This window comes from Lytechinus pictus, chromosome 10 (genome assembly GCF_037042905.1).
Source record: "Lytechinus pictus isolate F3 Inbred chromosome 10, Lp3.0, whole genome shotgun sequence".
NCBI classification, from domain to species: Eukaryota; Metazoa; Echinodermata; class Echinoidea; order Temnopleuroida; family Toxopneustidae; genus Lytechinus; species Lytechinus pictus.
This window is the reverse complement of record NC_087254.1, coordinates 9,388,693-9,410,938: the sequence shown is the minus strand read 5'-3', so window position 1 is coordinate 9,410,938 and position 22,246 is coordinate 9,388,693. Positions and strand designations below refer to the sequence as shown.

The window sequence follows — 22,246 nt, the reverse complement described above, 5'->3', positions numbered from 1 at the left end:
TTGTGCTTGGACATCATCATATACCTTAAATAGGCTTGCACTTTGAAAACAAATCTAACTAATAAATATTCATTGGTGGAAACTTCCGAATTGCAAAAAAAATATAATTAAAACTCCACTTTCACATCTGTCATAATTTTGTAGAAACTTATTTCATATTCACTTTGCGACTCAAAATTAGCCTTACACATTCTATAATTGAAATCATATAATTAGATAATTGTAATCAGAATTTTGATGATGAATTATTATGTTATCTCATTGATTTCCTGAAGTATATTGTTACAAAGTACATGTAGGTCTTACAGGGAGGGGATAAATAGCCTAGAACAGCTTTGGAACCTCTGATATTTGATTTTTTTTCTCCAAAGTGTATAAGAAAACTTTGATTGTAAAGTGGAGATTTAAAGAAGTCATCCCTTTCAGTTATGAAGCTCCCTCATCACTTATCCAGCATGGCATCTGCTGTCGCGTACTGCCACGTCTCGAAACCTTCCCGTGGTATTTTATTGATGGTCAAGCTGGTCACAGTGACAAATGGCTCGGACGTGGTGACCTGCTCCTTCCTGATGATGAACTGCTTGGTACTCCTGTTGCATCCATTCCTGAACTCTTTGACAGTGTCAGCATAACCCGATGGTCGCGGGATGGCTGAGGGAACACCGGCTCGCTTCTCCGATCCGACGGAACTGAACCGCAATTTTCTGATCTTACTGTGGTTGGTGATGATGGTGAGAGGTCTTGGTTCCTGCGACCTGTGTCTCAGACACTTCTCACTTTGGATGTCTTCCTGCTCCACATGAAGTGGACAGTTATCGTTACCTTCGCCATCTGCTCTTGTCACTTTCAGTGGATGGTCGGCAAAGAACTTTCCAAGGACGTAATCTTTATCCATCTCCTGCTTCTGGAGTCTCATGAATAGAGCTTTCTGAGAAGGTCCAGTCTTCTTACGGTACTTTCCGAGTCGCCGCTCTCTTCTCATCTTGTCCAGACTCCAGTTGATGTAGAGCTTACCAGTGTTGAAAGTGGCATTTTCTTTTGGTTTGGTGGGGCTGATGGGTTCGGGTGTGACGCGTCGTACAACGTTGATGTATTCCAGGTTTGGTGAAAACGTTAATGTCCGTTTGGAGTCAGGTCGCATTGAGGTAGGACTTTCTTGATCCGGGCTATTTCTCTCTTTTTCCTTCAGCTGATGATTGGGAGTAGCCAGGCAACTATGCAATGGGGAGGAGCTCTTTCTACGTGTCTCCAGTGTGCTCTTCTCCGCATCGTTCCTTGTCGGTGATGGCGTTAGTGACGGAAGACGGGCTGACTGCGACTGCGGACAGTAAGAGGCACGTACTGCTTGCAGCGATGATTTGTAACCTTGAGTCCTGTTGGATTCCCTTGTGAAATACACATGGCTACAAGGTGAATACTGTCCATTGTCCTCCTGATGGCATTGCAAGTGCTTGCCCTCGATGGCCATCCCATCATCGCCTTTCTGCTTCAATCCCAACGTGAACCGGATGCGCAGCAGCAGAGGCAGACTGTAGTAGCTTGATGGGTACTTGACGATAGCATTCCGATGACCACCGAGCAACGATTCGTCCTTTCGCTTCTTGAGCATCATCTCCGTTGGTGAACGTGATGGTGTGGGAGAGTTTGGAGGGTTGATCGGTGTTGCATGAATTATACTGGCATTGCTCTCTTTGGGCTCCGCTGACCATGGAAAATCAAGAGAGCCATTGGGAGAAGCAGGTGGCTGTTTCTCTGGACTTTCATTCTGCTGAGCCAAGGTTTCTAGACTGACCCTTGAACCCTGATGATCATATATAATCTCACTTAGAGCCTGAAAACTTGGAGCGTAGTAGGTAAAAGTTATCTTCATTGGTGCACCGTCATTCTGAAAAGATAATGAAGCAGAAGGAATACAATTTCACCTATTGCGTTTGTCAGACTTGGGATGAGCTTCTTTATACCTAGATGATAATAGTTCTGAGCATATTTAGGCAGAAAAAAAAGGCATCCATGGAAATTAGAGCATGTAAACTTTTTATGATTAGTCCTCTACAGTAAACTAATAGTAATGTAATTTATGGGTAAAGGTTATTCCGACTTTGGAGAATAGAACAATTCTGTAAGAGAGAACATTATTTATTCAGTACAAGATGTTTCTTTATATATAGTTAAGTATATCTCTTTTTGGTATTTGTTTTATTCCATTTGTTTTTTGGTAATTTTTTTATAACAAGTGTTCATTTAATTATTGGGGGAGAGAAGAAAAGTTATTTTGTGTGGGGGGTAATCGGAGTTATAACTTTTATTTATGTTTGCTTGTCAGAATCTGCCCTTTTTCTGGACCCCCAGTTTCTAATACATCCTGTATTCGCCACTTGGGCTAAGAGTGAACTATTCATCTGAAAAAAAATGGGGGGGGGGTGGATGAGATTCCAGACAGAATAGGCCAGTACCTTCTTGTCGGCCATTCTCTGATGTACCGTTGGGTCATTCTTTTGAAAGACTTCGGTCGTGAAAGAATAGAGTTTCCCATCTTGAACCAGAGAGTAGTATGAGTACAGGAGACTGTCGAGGAGAGCTCCCTGTGTCACGCGAATGGAGCTGAACTTCTGCCACGCCACGGAATGAACGAATGTCCAAAAGTTATCTGAAGAAAGAAAGTAATGTGAACGATTGCTTAAATAAATTATATTTGAAGACATTTTATGTAATCACTATTTCATCTGTTCCTCATCATCCTTCCGCCACCCCACAGAATTAATGTAAGTCCAAAAGTAATCTAAAGAAAGAAATAAAAGATTTTCAAACTAAATTCTATTTAAAGATATTATATGTATTAAATATTTCACATGCTTCTGCCATGCCACAGAATGAACGAAAATCCAAAAGTTATCTAAAAAAAGAAATGTCCAAAAAGTTGTAATATGTCCAAAGTTATCTAATGGCCAAACTTTATCTGAATTAAGAAATGTCCAAATATCTAAATAATGAAATATCCAAAAGTTAGGTAAAGAGAGAAAAGAACAAGTGAATAATTTGATTTTCTTATCTATTGCAAGACATTTTATGAACTGGACATTCCACGTATTTCCACCTTTTAAAAATGAATTGTAGGCTAATTGCTAAGTACGTAACGTTGGTTTTATGCAGTTTTACACAATGAAAAATTTATAGACGCTCTTTCTTTTTTTATGTCAGGAACCAAGGCCTACCCCAGCACGTGCACATCGTCAGAAACTTATTTTACAAAGGCTTCGTTTGCACTTCTTTGACTCACATTCTGTTCTCAGAAATCTTATAAGCTTGCCCGATACTACAATACCAATATAGGACCAATATAGAATTATCCAAATTAATGCGTCATGTTTTTAATCGCCAATTTATTTAGTAACTTAACAGGATTTAATTCAGTTGATACGTATACGTACGTGTAGTTGGTTATTGATGGGGTACTAGCCGTACCAGCAATTAAATTTAAGATCTGATATCTTGTCGGACAAAAATGTTGATGAAACTCTGAGCTCAATGTTTAATATGGGAAATGTATTCGACACAAATAAGAGATAATGATGATTCTTTAAAATTAATTGACTGAGGACTTTTCCAACTTTCGTAACCGATTTTGATGGAAGTTCCTTTAGTCGATTTGCTTGATCTACCCTATCTTTTCTTTAAAATATTTTCCCCTGGTTCTTTTTTCTCTTCTTTAATGATTTATGTGCTTGTTGATGGTTATTGGAATGAACTCTCTGTCGCCCCTCTTTGGATTTTTTCTTCTGTTCATATGATTTCTTTATACAACAACCACAACGACAATGAGAACGCTTTATAATCATCTCAAACTTTATTCGTTTGATTTAGCTCTAGGTCACGTTTAAAGAAGCCTACATGGCTGTTCCAGTTCCAAATTCAATTCGATTATAAACCGATTTTAATTATTCTTCGGTCATAATTGATCCAAATTACCTTCATTGAGTGACTTGCTCGACTGCAGAACATCCTGATCAAACCTTTCTCCCCAAATCAACGAAGCGGGCGGAACAGCCCCCTCATAATGATCACACTTCAGCTGTTGAACGTCTTCCTCTAAATTTCCCGACTGGTAAAGTTGGTGACTGATGTTAAAAATTACTTGCTTGATTTGGGGGCGACACTTCATGAAAACGCGCGCTTTCTTGAACAATATTTTGTCAGCCTCGGCAGCGGAGCGGACCGCCGAAGCCGCGCTTTGTAATCCAGTTATCAAACGCCTTTCTCGGTCGTTTGGAATAGTTTGCGTTTGTTGCAACGATTTTTCGACTAAATATGCCATTTAAACAGGCCGAAATGTTGCCCCCGATTTCAAAGGCCTTGAGACGTTTACATTTCTAATACTTCGCACGCATCATATTAGATGGGTTTTCCATATTCTTGGCTAATTAGCTTTGAATATCTTTTTGTTGATGCGGCAGCGCTCTAGATCTAGCTAGGAACAGGTGAATTTTTGTGACGTCACAAGGCCATGCGCCTATCATTAGGCCTTATTAAAACGCGCAAAATGCACGTCATTGCGCACGTCATAATAAGTGAAGCTCGGCAATATCGAAGTAAAGTTAGTTTTAGCAAAGGTAGTAGTAGAGTTAAAAAGTTAAAGTAGAAAATATGGCTGCTTTATCAGCCTTTCTACTTTGAAAAACACGTAAATAAACGGGGTAATTAAGGGATACGTACTTCATGATTTAAATCAAAAACATTAAAACTTTATTTTCTCTTTCTTTTTCTTTTACTGGCTCCTTATCCCAGAAAAACGATTATAACCCATATTAATTGTTTACGGAGGTTGTGTCGTGTTTTTTTTTTTTACCGGAATCCTTGTTTTTAAAGACAATGGCAAAGACATGGCAAAGGGCTAATTAGTTCATGATTTTTATCAGAAATGACACATTTTGTTCCTCTATATACTTTGTATATACTATTAATGTCCCTTTATCCCAGAAAGATTACTACCCCGAGTAACTTTGTACTGAGGGGTGACTTTGTGCATTTTTTTATCATGGAATCTTTACTGTAAAAAATATGGCAAGGGATTATTTTTTAATTTTATCCAACATAAAATAAAATAATGTCTTTTTTCTCTTTAGAATATCTTCGTTCTACCGATCTCAGGTCGATCATTATTCATTTAATGGGGGTTTATATCATAGAATCGTACCTTTAAAAAGGTTATATAGGCCTATAGATTAGTTCATGATTTACTAGTAACAAATTTCGTTCATTTATATTCTTTTTCTATTAATACACCTAGTAGGGCCTAACTGTGTCGGCATCAAAATCCCCAATTCGTCACCTTTTCAAAGAAAATGGCAAGGTATGGGGTAATTGGGGTTCGGGGCACTTATAACGAAATTTCAAAAATAATATTTTTTATCAAAATGGCAAAGGGTTAGTTCACGATATTTTTTAAGAGGGATTATTTTCCCTTTTCTCATTTCTTTGGCTATGAGCCGTAAAAGAAACCTGGAATTTTATTGAAACGACATGACAGAGGCAATCACAATTAATCCACGAATGTTCCATTGTAGTATGTCACTGGGGCGAAAAGGAGGAGCGCATAATGGCGGGAAATTTGAATTTGAATAGCGGTTGGGCAGACGATCGGGAGTGAATGTATTTTGCCAAAAGGAATGCAGCCGTGAATAAAAGTACAATAGCAAAGACGTGACTGCTGAGACTAAGCGACCGCATGGATTTAAAGATGGCTGATCCTAAGACAACTTTATATCGACAGATTTTGTTTTCATGATATTACTGCGTGTGAGAGAAAATGTGAGAACTTCATGGAGAGGTTTTGAACATTAGTTTGGTGCTAACCAGGTAAGTGAAATAATTATCTTAATGTTCAAAAGTAGTTGGTGTGATGTTCGCTACTTGCAGTCTGTATATAACCATCTTGTTAATTGTCTGTGTGACAGCTAGGCACGTTGAGTCTATGCTGGGAATTGTTCCCTGTGCCAAGTGATCCATGCAAACAGCACTGACACGTCATATATCATTTAAAATGTCACTTTTGTAACAAAAATATTTGATTCTATTTATTAATTTGATCATTTTTTCTGAAAAAAAAATAATTCAAGAGCAAAAAGAAAATGGAAAGGGAAAAGACGCAAACGAAAGGAATCCCCCGCCCAAAAGGGAAAAAGATACAGAAAAGGAGTGGAAGGGAAAGGGAAATAAAACGAAAAGGGGAAGAAAACGGGCTGAAGGGGAGAAGAGAGACAGAGGGGGGTCAGTTTAATTGTTTAGGTTTAAAAAAAGTTTGAATCTAGAAGCCCAAACGTCCTTGCCTTGTTTTGCATCAAATAGATTAGGATGGGGAAAAGAGGAATCCAAGGAGCCGAAGAGGTTGCAGCCCCCTATTCAGTGGCGTTAAAAGGGGGAGGGGTGAGAAAGAGAACAAAATTGAAAATGGAGGAAGGGATAAAGAAAATAAAAAAGATAACAGAAATCAGATGAAGAAAAAAACATTTCGCGCTTCGTGTTTTGTTTTGTTCTGTTTTATTTGTTTATTTTTTTTCTGGCATATACTTATTGAAAGTTTGTCATTGGTGACAGGCTTATGAACAATGCCCTTTACCCCCATTTGCACTGTCTCTACAAGGAATTGTTTTTTTTTTGTCTCGCCTGGCGCCTGCATAGCAGAGCGAGACTATAGGCGCCGCTTTTCCGACGGCGGCGTCGTCAACATTGAAATCTTAACCAAGTTTAAGTTTTTGAAATGTCATCATAACTTAAAAAGTATATAAACCTAGTTCATGAAACTTGGACATAAGGGTAATTAACTATTACTAAACATCCTGCCCGAGTTTCAGGTCACATGACCAAGGTCAAAGGTCATTTAGGGTCAATGAACTTAGACCATGTTGGGGGGAATCAATATCGAAATCTTAACCAAGATTATTTTTTTTTAATGTTGTCATAACTTCAAAAGTATATAGACCTAGTTCATAAAACTTAGACATTTAAGGGTAATAGTGTATCACTAAATATCCTGCCTGAGTTTCACGTCACATGATTATGGTCAAAGGTCACTTAGGGTCAACAAACTTTGGCAATGTTGGGGTTATTTGAGGAATTGTCATCATAACTTTAAAAGTTTATGGATCTAGTTCATGAAACTTAAACATAAGAGCAACCATGTATCCCTGAATATCATGTGCGAGTTTCAGGTCACATGACCAAGGTCAAAGGTCACTTAGGGTCAACGAACATTGGCCATATTGGGGGGTATTTGAGGAATTGTCATCATAACTTTGAAATTTTATGGATCTAGTTTATGAAAATTGGACATAAGAGCAATCAAGTATCGTTGAACATCCTGTGCTAATTTCAGGTCGCATGACCAAGGTCAAATGTCATTTAGGGTCAACAAACTTTGGTAAGGTTGGGGGTATTTGTGGAATTGTCATCATAACTTTAAAAGTCTATGGATTTAGTTCATGAAACTTGGACATAAGAGCAGCAATGCATCCCCGAATACCCTGTGTGTGTTTCAGGAACATGGCCAAGGTCAAAGGTCATTTAAAGGTCAATGAACTCTGTCCATGTTGGGAGTCAGTGTTGAATTGGCATCATAACTTAGGAAGTTTATGGTACTTGCTTTATGAAACATTGACATAAGGGTAATCAAGTGTGAATGATAGTTTTTCACATTCCTTAGGTCACATGATCATGGTCAAAGGTAATTTTGGGTCAATGTACATAATATTTTATTATCTTATTAATATTTTCTTCTGTGAATTATTATTCAATAGCTGTTTTCATAGGAAGCACTGCTGCTATATCGAATTGCGTATTGCAGGCGAGACTACCAGAGGCGTTCCACTTCTTTAATACCTGTATCAATTTTATCAACTGTGATGTATTTGTTTAGATTACAGCATTACATTTTCAGCGGAATTGACCATCTAATATTATTGACGGATTTTTTGCATGTTGTAGTGAGTGTGATTATGTTAACAGAATAATTGTAACTTCAAAAAGTGCTATTTTAAGGCGAGAAGGCAGCTTTGAATGTTGCTAGTATGTGTTGAGAGGAGGGTACACGTAACTGAATCGAGTGTACTCGTATTTGATGTATGCCTCACTGGCATATACAGATGGGGGCTTGGAGGCCATGTTCCCAAAGGTTCCACGACCAAGAAAAAAGGGGGAAACGGAAAGAAAACTAAAGTGATATGAAAAGAGTGCTATCATCTTCTGAATATTATGTCAAAATCCATGACAAACCTAGATTTTTGCATAAAAAAGGTCATATTTTCAAAAGAAATTTTGCCCCTGACGTAATGTCTGACCCTCTCATTTTTTTGGGGGGAGGGGGTGTAATGGCGCCACTGGAATGCCTAACATTGGTTCACGCACTCATTCAATGAATAAGGTTATGATATAACCTTGTTCTCTATACTCCCTGTGTGGGAAATAAGGTTGGCTCGTTTTCTCTTGTTCTTGGGGACAAATGCTTGATTTTTTGAAACCGTCAGTTTCCATTACAACTATTCATTATCTAACTTGGCTCTTAAGTAAATTGAATTCTTTCAGGTTTTTTTTTGTAAATTGAAAATAGAAATTTTCACTTTCCACAATATAGAGCCTACACCAAAATATGCCCAAAATTCAAGTATTTGAGCGCTCTGGTGAACACAAAAGTGATACCAAGTTGCTAATGACAAAGAAATTGCTACTGGAAATAAGTATTTTTTTGTTACAAAAGTGGTATTTGAATGATTTAAAAAATGTGTGCTGTATACTGCCTAGATCTACATGTAGATTCCCCGCAGGCAGGGTGGTTGCAGTGAACAAGTGGGTTCACGATCTGTTGGATTTTGTCACTTGGTTTAGTTTTCATGATCATGATCATGGTGGTGCTATTCTAACTTGATTCAAAATGGGTTGGTATGTAAATAAATTTATATGGTTTGACCTAGAACACTATTATACTGTGATTTTTATGAACAATGACCATGAGATTCAGTGGCGTAACTACGGGGGGGGGGGGGGGGGGCACGTGCCCCCCCCCCCCCATCGGCTGGCAAAAAACCGGAGGAAAGGGAGATATATATTATATCATATTACATGAGATATATTTTTTCATAATTTTATGAAACAGAATTTGCTTAAGGCCTATGTGTGCTCGCATTGTCTGTTTAATGAGATAAATAATCCTGTTCAAGGGGATTTAATGGTACGAAAACTATCCCGTTTTTAAGTCAATAAACACCAAATATATTTCCTCGTACTTCGAGCGTTATTATTATATGTAGTGACATAATTATGCAATTATGCTTGTGATCCCCCCCCCTTTAAGGTCTGAATATAAAACATTTACAGTCCGTGCTTTGGTTTGCATTAGCGGATTGGTGATATGTCTGCTCTTCATTAATTCCTAAAGACAGTCCTTAAAATGTCCCCTTTTGTGAATATAAAAATGCTTTGCGCTCGCATCATTTGGTTAGTGAAATACATGTACATACGGTCTTAATGAATTCCTACAAACAAGCGTTATAATGTCCTTCTTCAGGTCTGAATATATATATATATATATATTTATATCCTACACACAGAGTAAATCCTGTATAGTGATTGGTTCAAGTAGCATCATGTGACCGAATATATTTCAACTATGATGTTGCGTGACGTCAGACCTCGATATATTTTTGGATATACCAATATTCTGACGTCATTATTTCACAAAACTGGATATCTAGCTAAACTCTCGGGCGCACCGGCCAGCGCGCTCTCTCTCCCGGCCAAGTCCCGTGATGCGTCGGGGCAGGCACTAATCTGCGTTCCGCTGAGCGCGGTGGCTCGGAGAAAAGTATTTAAGGACGTTCCACAGTTAAAGTGAAATCCATGCCATTTTTACCAAACTTTCAACATAGATACTTTAGAACCTTAATATTCGAAATATGCAAAAATTAACATAGGTCCATGTGCTTGATTTTTTGCTGTAGAGCTTCAAAGTTCACCCAAATTGATGTTCTTAAGAATTGCGCATTAAAAAGAATTTGGCATTTTTAGACCTCGCAAGAATAGTACAATGAGTTTAAACCTCTATTACTCAGTCAAAATACATGAAAAAGTCGTCAAATTTTGCAAGATAGTTAATAATTGTATCGTTAGAATGGAGAATCTATGTATGGTGCTATTTGTTTGCAACTTTAAGTCTAACAGCACAGTCAGTTCTTAAAAATGGCGAAAAAGATAACAAAAACCCAATCTCAAAAATGTGAAATTTCAATAACAGACTACAAAAGTACAATAAATGCTGCACTTTATTCAAAATCCATGTCATTTTCACCAAAATTTGCAAGGTTGTAGAGTAAGCTATACCTAAGAGGTACAAACATTAAAAAATAGGGGTTCATGTGCTTGTTTTCAAACTATCAGCATTTTTATAAGAGCAAATGTGATTTTTAAAACACCAAAAATGCGCCAAATGCTTTGTATCTATGTGAAGAAAAATAAAAACCACTCTACTATTTATTCAAACTTGGGGTCATATTCGTGATTCTTGGCAGTACTGCAGAGTAAAGTATTTTGAAATTGTAGAGATATTTTTTAAATGATCCATGGAATAATTCCATTTTTTTAGCTTCATAAAATAACGCATCGGATCTGCAGTTAGGGTGCAGATGATGAGAAAAATCAGCTCATATCCACAGCTAATTAATCACCTGTTCACTTATTGTGACGTCAGCGCGCAGAGTGTTAAATATGCGCAGATCATAATGCGCACAAACATAACTGTGGAACGTCTTTAATTCAACGCAAGTAACCGGACTTTGCAAGCTCAGCGCATAGATTTTGGTTAAAAATTATTAAAAGTAGGATATAAAACAAATATATCAGGCGTTTCATTCGAAAGCATAGTGGGAATTATTAATCCTCGGTTGGACTGGCGCAAAACTACTATATGTTTCCCTCGGGGCTTCGCCCCTCGGGAAAAATAGTAATTGCCAGACCAACCTCGGATAAATAATTCCACTATACTTTCTCAAAGCCTGATATATTTGTTTAATATAAATCAGCTCGCGCTTTACGCTCGCAATATTTGATTAGTGAGATACGTATCATGACTTGTTCATGGTATCAGTAGTAAAAAGTGCTTCGTGTGTTTAGATGTAATTCTTTAAAATAATTCAGCACGCGCTTGACGCTCGCATTAGATTTCTAAAGTGAGATATGTAGGGAAACTCTTCATGAATTCCTGAAAAATAGTCCGTAAATTGTCCCTGTTTGGGATCATAATATACAAAAATTTCAGCTCGCGCTCCGTGCTCGCATCGTTTGTTTAGTGAGACTTGTACTTATCATGATTACAAAAATTTGCTTATAATGTCCTTTTTTAGGTCTGAATATCAAAAATTTTCAGATCGCACTTCACGCTCGAGTTATTTGATTAGTGAGATACATATCATTAAATGGCACGGTCCTTGTCTGTATTAGGTCTACCTGGCTATGAACGCGCTCACTAAATGATTCAAAATTTTTGCTGGTGCCCATGCGATGACACACGGTACGCCACTGATGAGATTTATCAATGTATTGTAGAATTTTGGATTAATTAATCTGGATACTATACTAATCTTATGATTTTTTTTTTTACTTTTGCAATTGCCTGCTGATTTATGGCACCACCGATGGCGTAATCCGGTCCAAACTGTTGGGGGCCGGGTGCCTACAAAATTATATATATTGAGGTGAAATTCAAAAGTTTGGGGGTACCCCTATATCAAGGGCTATGCATACGGAGGTACATAAAAAGGGGGTTTAATGGTTTGTTGTGACATGCACTGCGAAATTACAGTTCGGCTGATTATGCAGCAAGCGAGTGAAGCGAGAGAGCAATTTTTCAGTAGTCGGACGAATGAATGGTCTCCAAAAAAGTATATCATTTGGTGTGTACGTGAGCTCCTTTAAATGCTTTAAATGTCCCCTTTTCATATTAAGTATAGACCAAAAATTCTGCTTGCACACCCCAGCGCTTACGTACATAACTTGTTAGTATTCGATCCTATTCGTCTTAGAATGATTCGTTTTTAGGTCACTAAAATGAATTAAAGGAGAATGAAACCCTTAAAACCAGCTGAATCCATATCAAAGAGAAAAATCAAAGAAACATATTGTTGAAAGTTTGAGGAAGCTTGCATGAATAATAAGAAAGTTATGAGCATTTGAATAATGAGATCACTAATGCCATGTAGATCCTCCTATTGGCAATGCGACCAAGATCTGTGATGTCACACACGTACAACTCCCTCATTACTTTAGTACTTATTTCACTTATATTCTCACTTTTATAGAGTCTATCACAAGGGTGATGTGTTCTCTTTATGAGAGGACAAGTACAGAGGTTTCACAGCATTATATCATTGATGAATCGTTTGTCATATGATTAGAATGAGCAAAAATAGATGTTTTGGGATATATTTTCAGTGTCCAAAAGGGGAGAGTTGTTCATCTGTGACATCATAGATCTTGGTCGCATTGCCAACGGGAGGATCTCCATAGCATTAGTGATCTCGACATTCAAATGCTCATAACGTATGAGGCGCCGAATGTACCAATATTATATAGAACAATTATTTGTTATATAATCATTATTTATTAAATAATAACTATTATCTATATATTTGTAAATTACTACTATTATATAATGAAAAACAAATATTTATAAATAATGATTATTTGTTTTTCATTATTTACAAATAATGATTATTTGTTTTTCATTATTTATAAATAATGATTATTTGTTTTTCATTATTTATAAATAATGAAAAACAAATAAATAATGAAAAACAAATAATCATTATTTATAAATAATGTAAAACAAATAATCATTATTTATAAATAATGAAAAACAAATAATCATTATTTGTAAATAATGAAAAACAAATAATCATTATTTATAAATAATGGAATGTCGAACTATTATTATTTACAAATAATGAAGTATTACTTGGAATTATATACAAATAATTAGAAATGTTATTTTATATAATAGTAGTTATTTACAAATAAAATGTAAATTATATATAGATAATAGTTATTATTTAATAAATAATGATTATATAACAAATAATTGTTCTATATAATATTGGTACATTCGGCGCCTCATACATTCGGCGCCTCATAATAACTCTTCTATTGCTAGTCCTATTTTACTCAAACTTTTGTTGATCTTATTCTTTGATTTTTCTGCTTTCACAAAAGCTAACTTGCTCCAAGAGTTTCATTCTCCTTTAAGTTATTGAGGGCGCTACCATAAACCACTATGAAGATACGTCACCTGTATTGTGACCACTCAACCTTGTCAATACGTTATCAATATTTTGTGTGGAGTGGTAAAATAATGTATAGCTAGTAAACTATTAAGCACATTAACAGTCAACCAGAAACAAATTTCGCCCATTTCTGTACAATACGAAAAATTACTCTTGTGACTTTAAAAAAAATTGTTATTTTTAGTTTTACCTTTGATTACTCCTGTATGCCTCAACAGAGCAATCTCATTTTTTGCACAGGAGTAGTTCAACAAGTGCAAAACACTACCTGCGAAATTAAAAATCTCAAAATTATTTCGCTCAAGAGTTACAACATTTTTATTAGGGGGGGGGGCTTACTTTTTGTTGAGTAAGAGGGGTAAGAAAAGCTAATGAAACAAGGAGAGGGAAATATTTGAGACAAAAAGTAACAAAAAACAACTGAATTCCTACAAACAGCCTGGGTGTTGTGACACGTAAAAGGAAGGAGGGTGCATACACGCAATACGAGGAAGACACACATCATTATAACAGCTTATTTATATTTCATTTCGAAACAGAAATTGTTTAGCTTGTAATTTTGAAGGCAAGTGAGAAAAACTGCTCTGAAACGTGCGCCGCACACGAACGTTCTTCCCATGCATTTTCCCGGCCTGATCCATCTTGCTTGAGCAGATAAAACGCGCTGAGAAAGGGAGAAAGATGCATATATATCGAATGTTGGGGAGTTATTTGGAGTTGATCATCCCCCATCCGCTACGGATGATTATGCCTCGAGCAGGAGCAGAATCTAAATTCATATAATTATGCTCCAGTTTCAGTCATTTAAATGAGGCGTAGTTTTGCTATATATAATTATCTTTTGCGCCGTCTTCCTGAAATTATTGATTGAAGTTGTCTCCGTGAGTGTCTTTTGGATGCTTTCCTTTAAGACCTGGATGCCTCGTTATTGTGAGCGTTGGGGTGTTCGTGTTCTCTCCATCTCAGACACATACCGCATCCTGTTTTCATCATCAGCTATATATTCACAAACGATATTGGACATCATCACAGGCATGACAGGAGATCAATATTTCAACGACTATTTCGTGTGAAAACAAATCATCTCATGATATTTTTTAATGGTTTATCTTTCTCTACACACCGCTTGTGACAGAAGTGTAGCTATATTGTTGTGACGATTGATATATCCCCGGGATATATCAACGAAGTGAATTTGATTTACATGAGTAATATCATATCAATGAAGCTATTGTCAACTGAATTATAAGTCTTCGAGAGAAAAAAAAACAGTGACGGAGAGCTGAGAAATAGAGACACGGATTTGTGAAGGAGGGAGCTAAAAATTTTAGAGGAGCATTTGGTAATTTTAAGCAGCTAAAGGTATCTTGAAAGGAAAATAACGAATTCTTAAAAAAAAAACCCATACAAATTAAAACATCGAGGAGAGGAAAAGCAAGATGAAATACAAGAACCTAACTTTATTGGGGCTGACGAACTGGGCGGTGGCTGGTTCCTATGTTACCCTATTCCTCGTTGGGATAGCTAATTTCACAAACCAATGGATCTTCACGAAAGAGATAATTGATCGTGATTTCAGCAATGGTACTCTCAGAGTCACCGTCAGATTGCACTCTGGATTGCTTGAGTTTTGCCGAGATAAAGGTATTCCCTCTCCGTTTTTTTTAATCTATTCATAGTAATAATAATAATAATAACGGCATATTTACACGGGGTAACCACTTCAGTTCCGAAAACTGTTCTCCCAGTGTCCTCCCTGCTATTATTATTACCCCGGCTTTAATTAGCACGGCTACCTTGATCGGGCGCTCGAGCATTCGAGGAATTTCTTCCTACCGGGTACCCATTCACCTCACCTGGGTCGAGTGCAGCATAATGTGGATAAATTTCTTGTCGAAGGAAATTACGCCATGGCTGGGATTCGGATCCACGACCCTCTGTTTCATAGTCCAGAGACTAATCCACTGGACCACAACGCTCCAGTATGAACAAATATTGTGAGAGATTTTGTAAATCACATGAGTGGAAATAATCCTGAAAAAGATTGAATTTAGAGGGTAAATAATTATGTATTTTTCACTCGCTGTGGAGTGACATCAGAATTTACCCATCATCCCCACAAAAAAAAAGAGAAAGAAAATGTCTCATAAGGTAACTCGAAAGTAATTGCAAAACACATTTTACTCAAATTAGTAAGCAATTTGTGAGCCAAAAAAACATGACGTAATACGACGCAGGATTTCTATTTAAACAATAGACGCGAACAAGCAAAGATTAAGAAAGTCTATTTTTGTGATAGCTTTTGACATAATATTCTGAATATTAAAGTCAAAGTTCACCATTTTTACTCTCTTCGTTTTTTTTTCTCTCTCTTTTTGGTAGTGGAAAGTTTTTGGGCATAGCCCAAAGTCCCCATCTATTATACGCCAAAATATAATAAAGGGAGGAAAAAGTGTGATGAATAATTATCTGAAGATTGTGTCAAAATCTATCACCAAAAGTCTGTCCTTCTCATGTTGGGTCATTAAAGGAGAATGAAACTCTTGGAGCAAGTTAGCTTTTGTGAAAGCAGAAAAATCAAAGAATAAGATCAACAAAAGTTTGAGTAAAATAGGACTAGCAATAGAAGAGTTATGAGCATTTGAATGTCGAGATCACTAATGCTGTGGAGATCCTCCCATTGGCAATGCGACCACGATCTATGATGTCACAGATGAACAACTCTCCCCTTTTGGACACTGAAAATATACCCCAAAACATCCCTTTTTGCTCATTCTATAATCATATGACAAACGATTCATCAATGATATAATGTTGTAAAACCTCTGTACTTGTCCTCTCATAAAGAGAACACCTCACCTTGTGATAGACTCTATAAAAATGAGAATATAAGTGAAATAAGTACTAAAGTAATGAGGGAGTTGTACGTGTGTGACATCACAGATCTTGGTCGCATTGCCAATGGAGGATCTACATGGCATTAGTGATCTCAATATTCAAATGCTCATAACTTTCTTATTATTCATTCAATCTTCCTCAAACTTTCAACAATATGTTTCTTTTATTTTTCTCTTTGATATAGATTCAGCTGGTTTCAAGGGTTTCATTCTCCTTTAAGCTCCCAAATCGCGCTCGAAATAGTATTCTGTAGGTTTACTTGTTATGATTATAATTATGATTCATGTTATGAAAATAAACACTGCTTGAAAAATGTTCCGTTACAGTTCTAAATCTCAAAAAAAGGGGGGAAAATGCTCGCGCTTCGCGCTCATATTATTCATTTGTCGGTATATTATCCTTTTCGTGAGTTTAGGAGTATCTTGAAATGTCCCTTTTCAGGATATATATAGTGTAAAAAAAAGTGCTCATGCTGCGCGCTCACATAGTATCTGTATTTAAAACAGGTCCATTTTTTAGTTCGCTCGCAATGTCAGATATGATGAACCATCACCGGCAAGAGATAATGGCAATTGTATTTTTTTTTTAAGAAATCGAAACCTTGCGGTTTAGTTCAATGTAATTGTATAATGTTAGTGACCTTAATTCTGACGGCTGTTATGAGATCTGGATCCTTTTTATAATATAATAATAATAATAATAATACAGGTATATTTACCCAGGGAAGCCGCTTCAGTTCCGAAAACTGTTCTCCCAGCGGGCCCTGCTATTATTATTATTTTTACGGGATATGGAGTTTATTTAGCAATATAGAACACAATGAAAATTTTCAAACAAATGAAAAACAACAGCATCATAAGTATAATAATAAATAATAATACACATGTACAGCTGTCGTTTTGCTTCTGGGTATTTCTGTAAAATGAATGAATTGTTTTTCGTGTTTGATTTTGAAAGAACAACAAAATAACATAGGCCTAGTGTTTGAGTTGTAGTTAGCGTTGTGCATTAACTTTAATTGTGTTGCAATCTTTTTCGTGATTCGAGACACACCAGGGGAAAAAGGATCAAAGTGTTACAACTTTTTTTGATTTGCGGATATTGATATTTCCATTGTAACAATGATTATGATTTGTTGCTGAGCCCTGTTATCATGGTAGTTGCCATAATCATGAATGATAGCGGATTCTAAGTCTTTTTTTTTGGGGGGGGGGTGATATAGTAATAGAGGAACGGAACATGTATGGATAGGACTGATTCACTGTTGTCTGTTCTGTTTTATTTTTCCATCAGCGCATTAGGATCAACTTGGCGTCGACCAGGATTTCTGCCCCATAAATCCGGGAAAAAATATTGAATACACCCAGAGTCACAATTGGAATTGTCCTACGCTCGAGCACACATGACCATCAACGAGGAGTTGGGTACAGGTTTTCATCAGGAGATGATGGCTGGTCAGCTGGACAAGAGAGTGTTGCTTGCTTGGAAGGCGTCAGCATATTGGTCATTCAATCGCTGTTTAAAAATGCCCCGTTTTCAGGTTGGTATATCCCATATAATTTAAAAATAACTCGCGCTTCGCGCTGGCTTCATTTTCTTCGATGATAAACTTACCCTCGTCACGAATTTAAACAAAAAGCGATTGAAATGATTTTTTTTTAGTCAGTATATAAGAAAAAAAAATCAACTCGCGCTTCGCGCTCGCATTGTTTGATTAGGAATTATACTGGCCATGAATTGCTGCTTATAACCGGTCACATTTTCAGGTCATTGATATACTTATCCCCTTCTAGAATTCAAATGTCCTTTTGTTCAGGTCAGTTTGGTTTCCCTTGAGGTTTCTTTAGGGATATTCAAATTGTTCTCCCCGGAATCTCGTACCTTAGTATTTTGTTGAATGACATCGAAGAAAAACGGAACATTAATGTATGAGATTGTTTCATTACTTTTCTGTTTTCTTTTTCCATCAGCGCAAGAACAACCTGGTGTGTCGACCAAAACTTCTACTTCTACCCCATCGATACGTCCTGATTCACAGTTGAAGTGGAGTAGCTCTACGCTCGAGAGCCCATGCATCACCATCCACGCGGACTGGTCAACCGAACGTGGATAGGAGCAGGTTTTCATCAGGAGGTGACGGGAGGTCAGGTGGACAGGAGAATGTTCCTTGGAAGGCAACCCTGTATGGCTGTCTTTTGGAGATATGAGATCTGGGCCCCGTCTTACAAAGAGTTGCCATTGATCCGATCAATCGCAAATATGGACGGCCATCAACGTCAACATATAAAATGCTTGTTTGTTCAAAAAAATTTCTAGATATGAATGTATATCCATAAATTCATTGATTTCTTGACAATTTGGTATGTTCTCTTTTGTTTACAAAGGACATTTTACAAATTTCCTGTCGAAGAAATTATGACACTGATGGATTTCCATAGAGTTATGATTGATTGGATCAATCGTAAGTCTTTGTAAGACGGGGCCCAGATCTGACGTCGATTTCCCACTTGAGATAACCCCCCCCCCCCCAAAAAAAAAAAAAAAAAATAGGATGTGGACGGTGGATTTCGGTCAACGAATGTCCCAATCCGACACGTCGACACACCATGGTTTGAAAGTTCACCCGATGCAGTCATCTCATCATATTTTGGTGAGGGGGGGGGGTGAGGAGTATTATAATTATGATCAAGAATCCCGTTGGCCCAATAGGGGTGCCACTGTCACTACAAGGTTGGAAACCATGCTTGTCCACAAAAGCAGTAAAAAGTTTGTTTTTCACGACCGGGCGATGTACCCACGGAGAGTAAAAATGGTATCAAAATGGCCAAAATCATACAAAAATTATTTACTTTTCAACCGTTAAGTGCGCATGGAAAGGGTATTAGCTTATCATGAAAATTATATATTTGAGCCATTATTTAGGGTAGGGAAAAAATGTGTAGGGTATCATAAGATGGTAGGATGATAACTTATTAAGGGGAGGCTCACCCTGACAAAAGTTTATTGAAAAAAGTCGCAGAAAAATGAATTTAAAAAGGTCTGAGGAAAATAAAAAAATTATTTGATTTTTTTTATTTGTGACGTCATATACAAGCAGCTTTCCCACATTTATCATGTGGTAAAAAAAAATCAATTGTAATTTTCTCAGAAAATTGGATATGGGTTTTAATGTTCCTTCAGTATATCAATAGACATCACTTAACACCCACTCCTGAAAGAAACAAAAATTAAGTCATCAAGAACCATTACAAGTTTGAAATTCATGCATTTATGCATTTACCAAATGGGGCAGCTGCTAGTATATGACGTTAAAAAAAAAAAATTCTAATAAATTTCTTAATCTTTGATGGATTTTCCAGAAACCTTCACAATATTTTTTTTAGTTATTTTTTTCTGCCTTTTGTACAACAAACCTCTCGTCTGAGGGTGAACTTCCACTTTAACAATCAAAAGGTAAATTTTACGTTTTTGTACACGGTTCTTGTTTTTTTTAAATGGGGAGGGGGCTGAAGCCCACCCAGCCCCCCCCCCCCTGTTTCCACTGCCCCTGCCTTGTAATGACAGCGGGCACAGGACCAGTTTGTCTCCTCCTGGCCGACGGATCCCAAGAAAATTAAGTATGATTCCTTGATCAATATAATAATCAATCATATGGCTTATCTTCCAAATTTGTGAGGCCCACTCTTCTCCATGATCTTTTTTTTTCGGTATTCAGACAAAATAATGTTACGAATGAGGTAACATGTCCTTTGTCATGTACATATCCAATGCTGGTTCTGTTTTTGCCAAAATTTATAAATGTGTTATTAATTTAACTTGTACTATGTCAAATCAATTGATTTTATGTTTATGATTCAAATAGCGTCACAGAAAATGCCATCGAAGAAACAATGAAGAGCAAAACGACGGAAATTACTTTTGATATATTTTTTTTTACAAATTAGATTTACTTAGAAAACTACAAAGAACATCTTGACCCCAAATTATGAAAATTCAACTCTTTTTTCTTTGTTTAGAGCAGAATTCTAATTTCATGCATAAACGAGCATAATCAATGGAATCATAATTAGCAGCGCAATTTTATAGCTTATGCCAATGACAATATGCGTGCCAATTTTTGACACGATTGCGCCAAAATACAGTGCGTCCCACTAAAAAGGAAACCCGTTTTTAGAGGTAGATTTCACAATTATTAAATATGTTTTTACTATAAGTGTGATACTCATGGCAAGAGTGGAATTTCCTCTCTAATTTGAAACCAAAAGCTTAGCAAATCGTTCACACATGGCAGATTACAAACAATAAATACTGAGGCATATCAGAAACGATTTGCGCTGAATCCTAAAAAAATAAAAGAATACAGAAGAAATGCTAATGAGCCAATCGTCGAAGAAGCACGTTTGTCGGATCACGAACCAATCTTGTCCAATTTTTCTGCGCAATCTGGTTTTGACATTAAAATTTCAAACTCGTTTTGCTCATTAATGCGTGAAGTTTTCGTCACATATTAGGTATCAAAATAAAGAGAAATAGTTGAATTATATGATTATGTAAATTAAATATGATTAATTTGCGTTTGAAGAAAAAAATGACATGGGAATCCCGGTTTCTTTTTTTCTGGGACGCACTGTATAGTCCGGCTTGTGGTTACGGGTTGTTTACAATCAGGGTATACTGTAAAAAAACAAATTTAAAAAAAGAAAAAGGATTTCTGTACATCATAAAATGAAATATGTGTACTGTTATCTCAAATCTTCAATAGCAAGTTACTTGGGCACTTTTAAAGCAACCTGGAATAGGAAAGAAAATACTAAATATTATGATTGCTTCTAAAATTGACCAAATCTGATATTTTAGGGCAGACATTACTGTCGCATTCCTTTTTTTTTTTTCAATTTTGAGCCAGAGTATCTATTATAAGGAATTGTTTTACCAATTAAATTGATTATTTAAATGCATTTGTTAAAAAAAAACTCCCAGAAGCTATTGATTTGATTTTTGTGACTGTAAGCCCAAAATGTGGTGCCAATTCTTTCCAAAAATGTCCTCTCAGAATTTCGAATTTTTACGCATAGTTTGCCATTACTTGATGAACAACGTTTTTGTTTATAAGATCACTTGTATTATGCAACAAACTTATAATGCTTACTTTGCCCAATATCCAATTATTTTTCACACAGTTCACATTCCAATGTTGTCAAATCTATTTTTGTCCAAAAGTTTCTTCTCCGAAAAAAAATAAAGCGATTGACCGCACATGTAATAAAAAAAATAATAAAGTGGTCCACCATAATATACCTAGAAATTTTAGAAAATTTTTATTTCACTTGTTTATAATACAAAAATAGGAAAAACGAGACAACTTTTTTGTTAGGTCAAATGAGACAGTTGAATATTCCTGATTGTAACTACCCTTATGGTTAATTTGGATACCCAAGGCGGACGAAGCAAAGAATTGTCATACATTTGAATGTTATTTAGTTCATACATGTTGTACCTGACGATGACTGTGTATGTGATTTCACTCTTTTTCGATTCTGTGTATTACTTTTGCTTGAACTTGCAATCACCTAGGCAAAATTCATTCATTCATTTATATGAATGAGTGGTAAGAATTCATTCACTCACTTATTCAATGATTCATATGAATGCATTCATTCATCCATTCATATATATTTATGAATGAATGGATTTTGCCTGATTATTAAATAAGCGTGTTACATCTCCTTTTGGCTACTTGTATTTATTATCGAACTGAATTCATATAGAACTCGTCCCATTTGCACCCCCCTTCTCCCCCCCTCTCTCTCTTTTTCTCACACCCACTGTCTCTTCCTTCAAATTTGTCGTGTTTTCATCACTAAAGTTTGTAATTCCCCTTTTTCTTCGTTGCTAAGATTTCTATTGAATTGTATTCCTATCTCTCTTGTTAATTTTCTTGGCTTTCTATTTTAATTTGCATTCATCATTTCAACACTTTCCTTGTTTGTAAATCTCCCCAACTTTCTTTCTTGACTCCCCCTCTTCTT

The 22,246-nt window shown here is 36.4% G+C and overlaps 1 protein-coding gene and 1 long non-coding RNA gene across 2 annotated transcripts; one reads left to right on the top strand and one right to left on the bottom strand.

The window, feature by feature from the left end:
* Positions 1 to 360: 360 nt before the first annotated feature.
* LOC129269813 (uncharacterized) lies at positions 361 to 4,395 on the bottom strand. The gene is made up of 3 exons (XM_054907293.2): positions 3,967 to 4,395; positions 2,454 to 2,647; positions 361 to 1,885 (listed from the first exon to the last, which is right to left on the bottom strand). Exons 1-3 carry the CDS (start codon positions 4,310 to 4,312, stop codon positions 443 to 445), a joined length of 1,983 nt encoding a protein of 660 aa, XP_054763268.2. The 5' UTR covers positions 4,313 to 4,395; the 3' UTR covers positions 361 to 442.
* A 13,112-nt stretch (positions 4,396 to 17,507) lies between these two features.
* LOC135155631 (uncharacterized) lies at positions 17,508 to 21,942 on the top strand. The gene is made up of 2 exons (XR_010294776.1): positions 17,508 to 17,757; positions 18,188 to 21,942. It is a non-coding gene; the product is annotated as an uncharacterized LOC135155631 (long non-coding RNA).
* The last annotated feature ends 304 nt before the right edge of the window (positions 21,943 to 22,246 follow it).

Bases quoted from the DNA above. Each gene is read 5' to 3' on its own strand.
- LOC129269813 (XM_054907293.2), bottom strand. From the start codon at position 4,312: ATGGCATATTTAGTCGAAAAATCGTTGCAACAAACGCAAACTATTCCA. The intron at 2,648-3,966 runs GTAATTTGGATC...TTCTTTCTTCAG, and splicing joins GAGCAAGTCACTCAATGAAG to ATAACTTTTGGACATTCGTT. The intron at 1,886-2,453 runs GTACTGGCCTAT...TTATCTTTTCAG, and splicing joins AGAGAATGGCCGACAAGAAG to AATGACGGTGCACCAATGAA.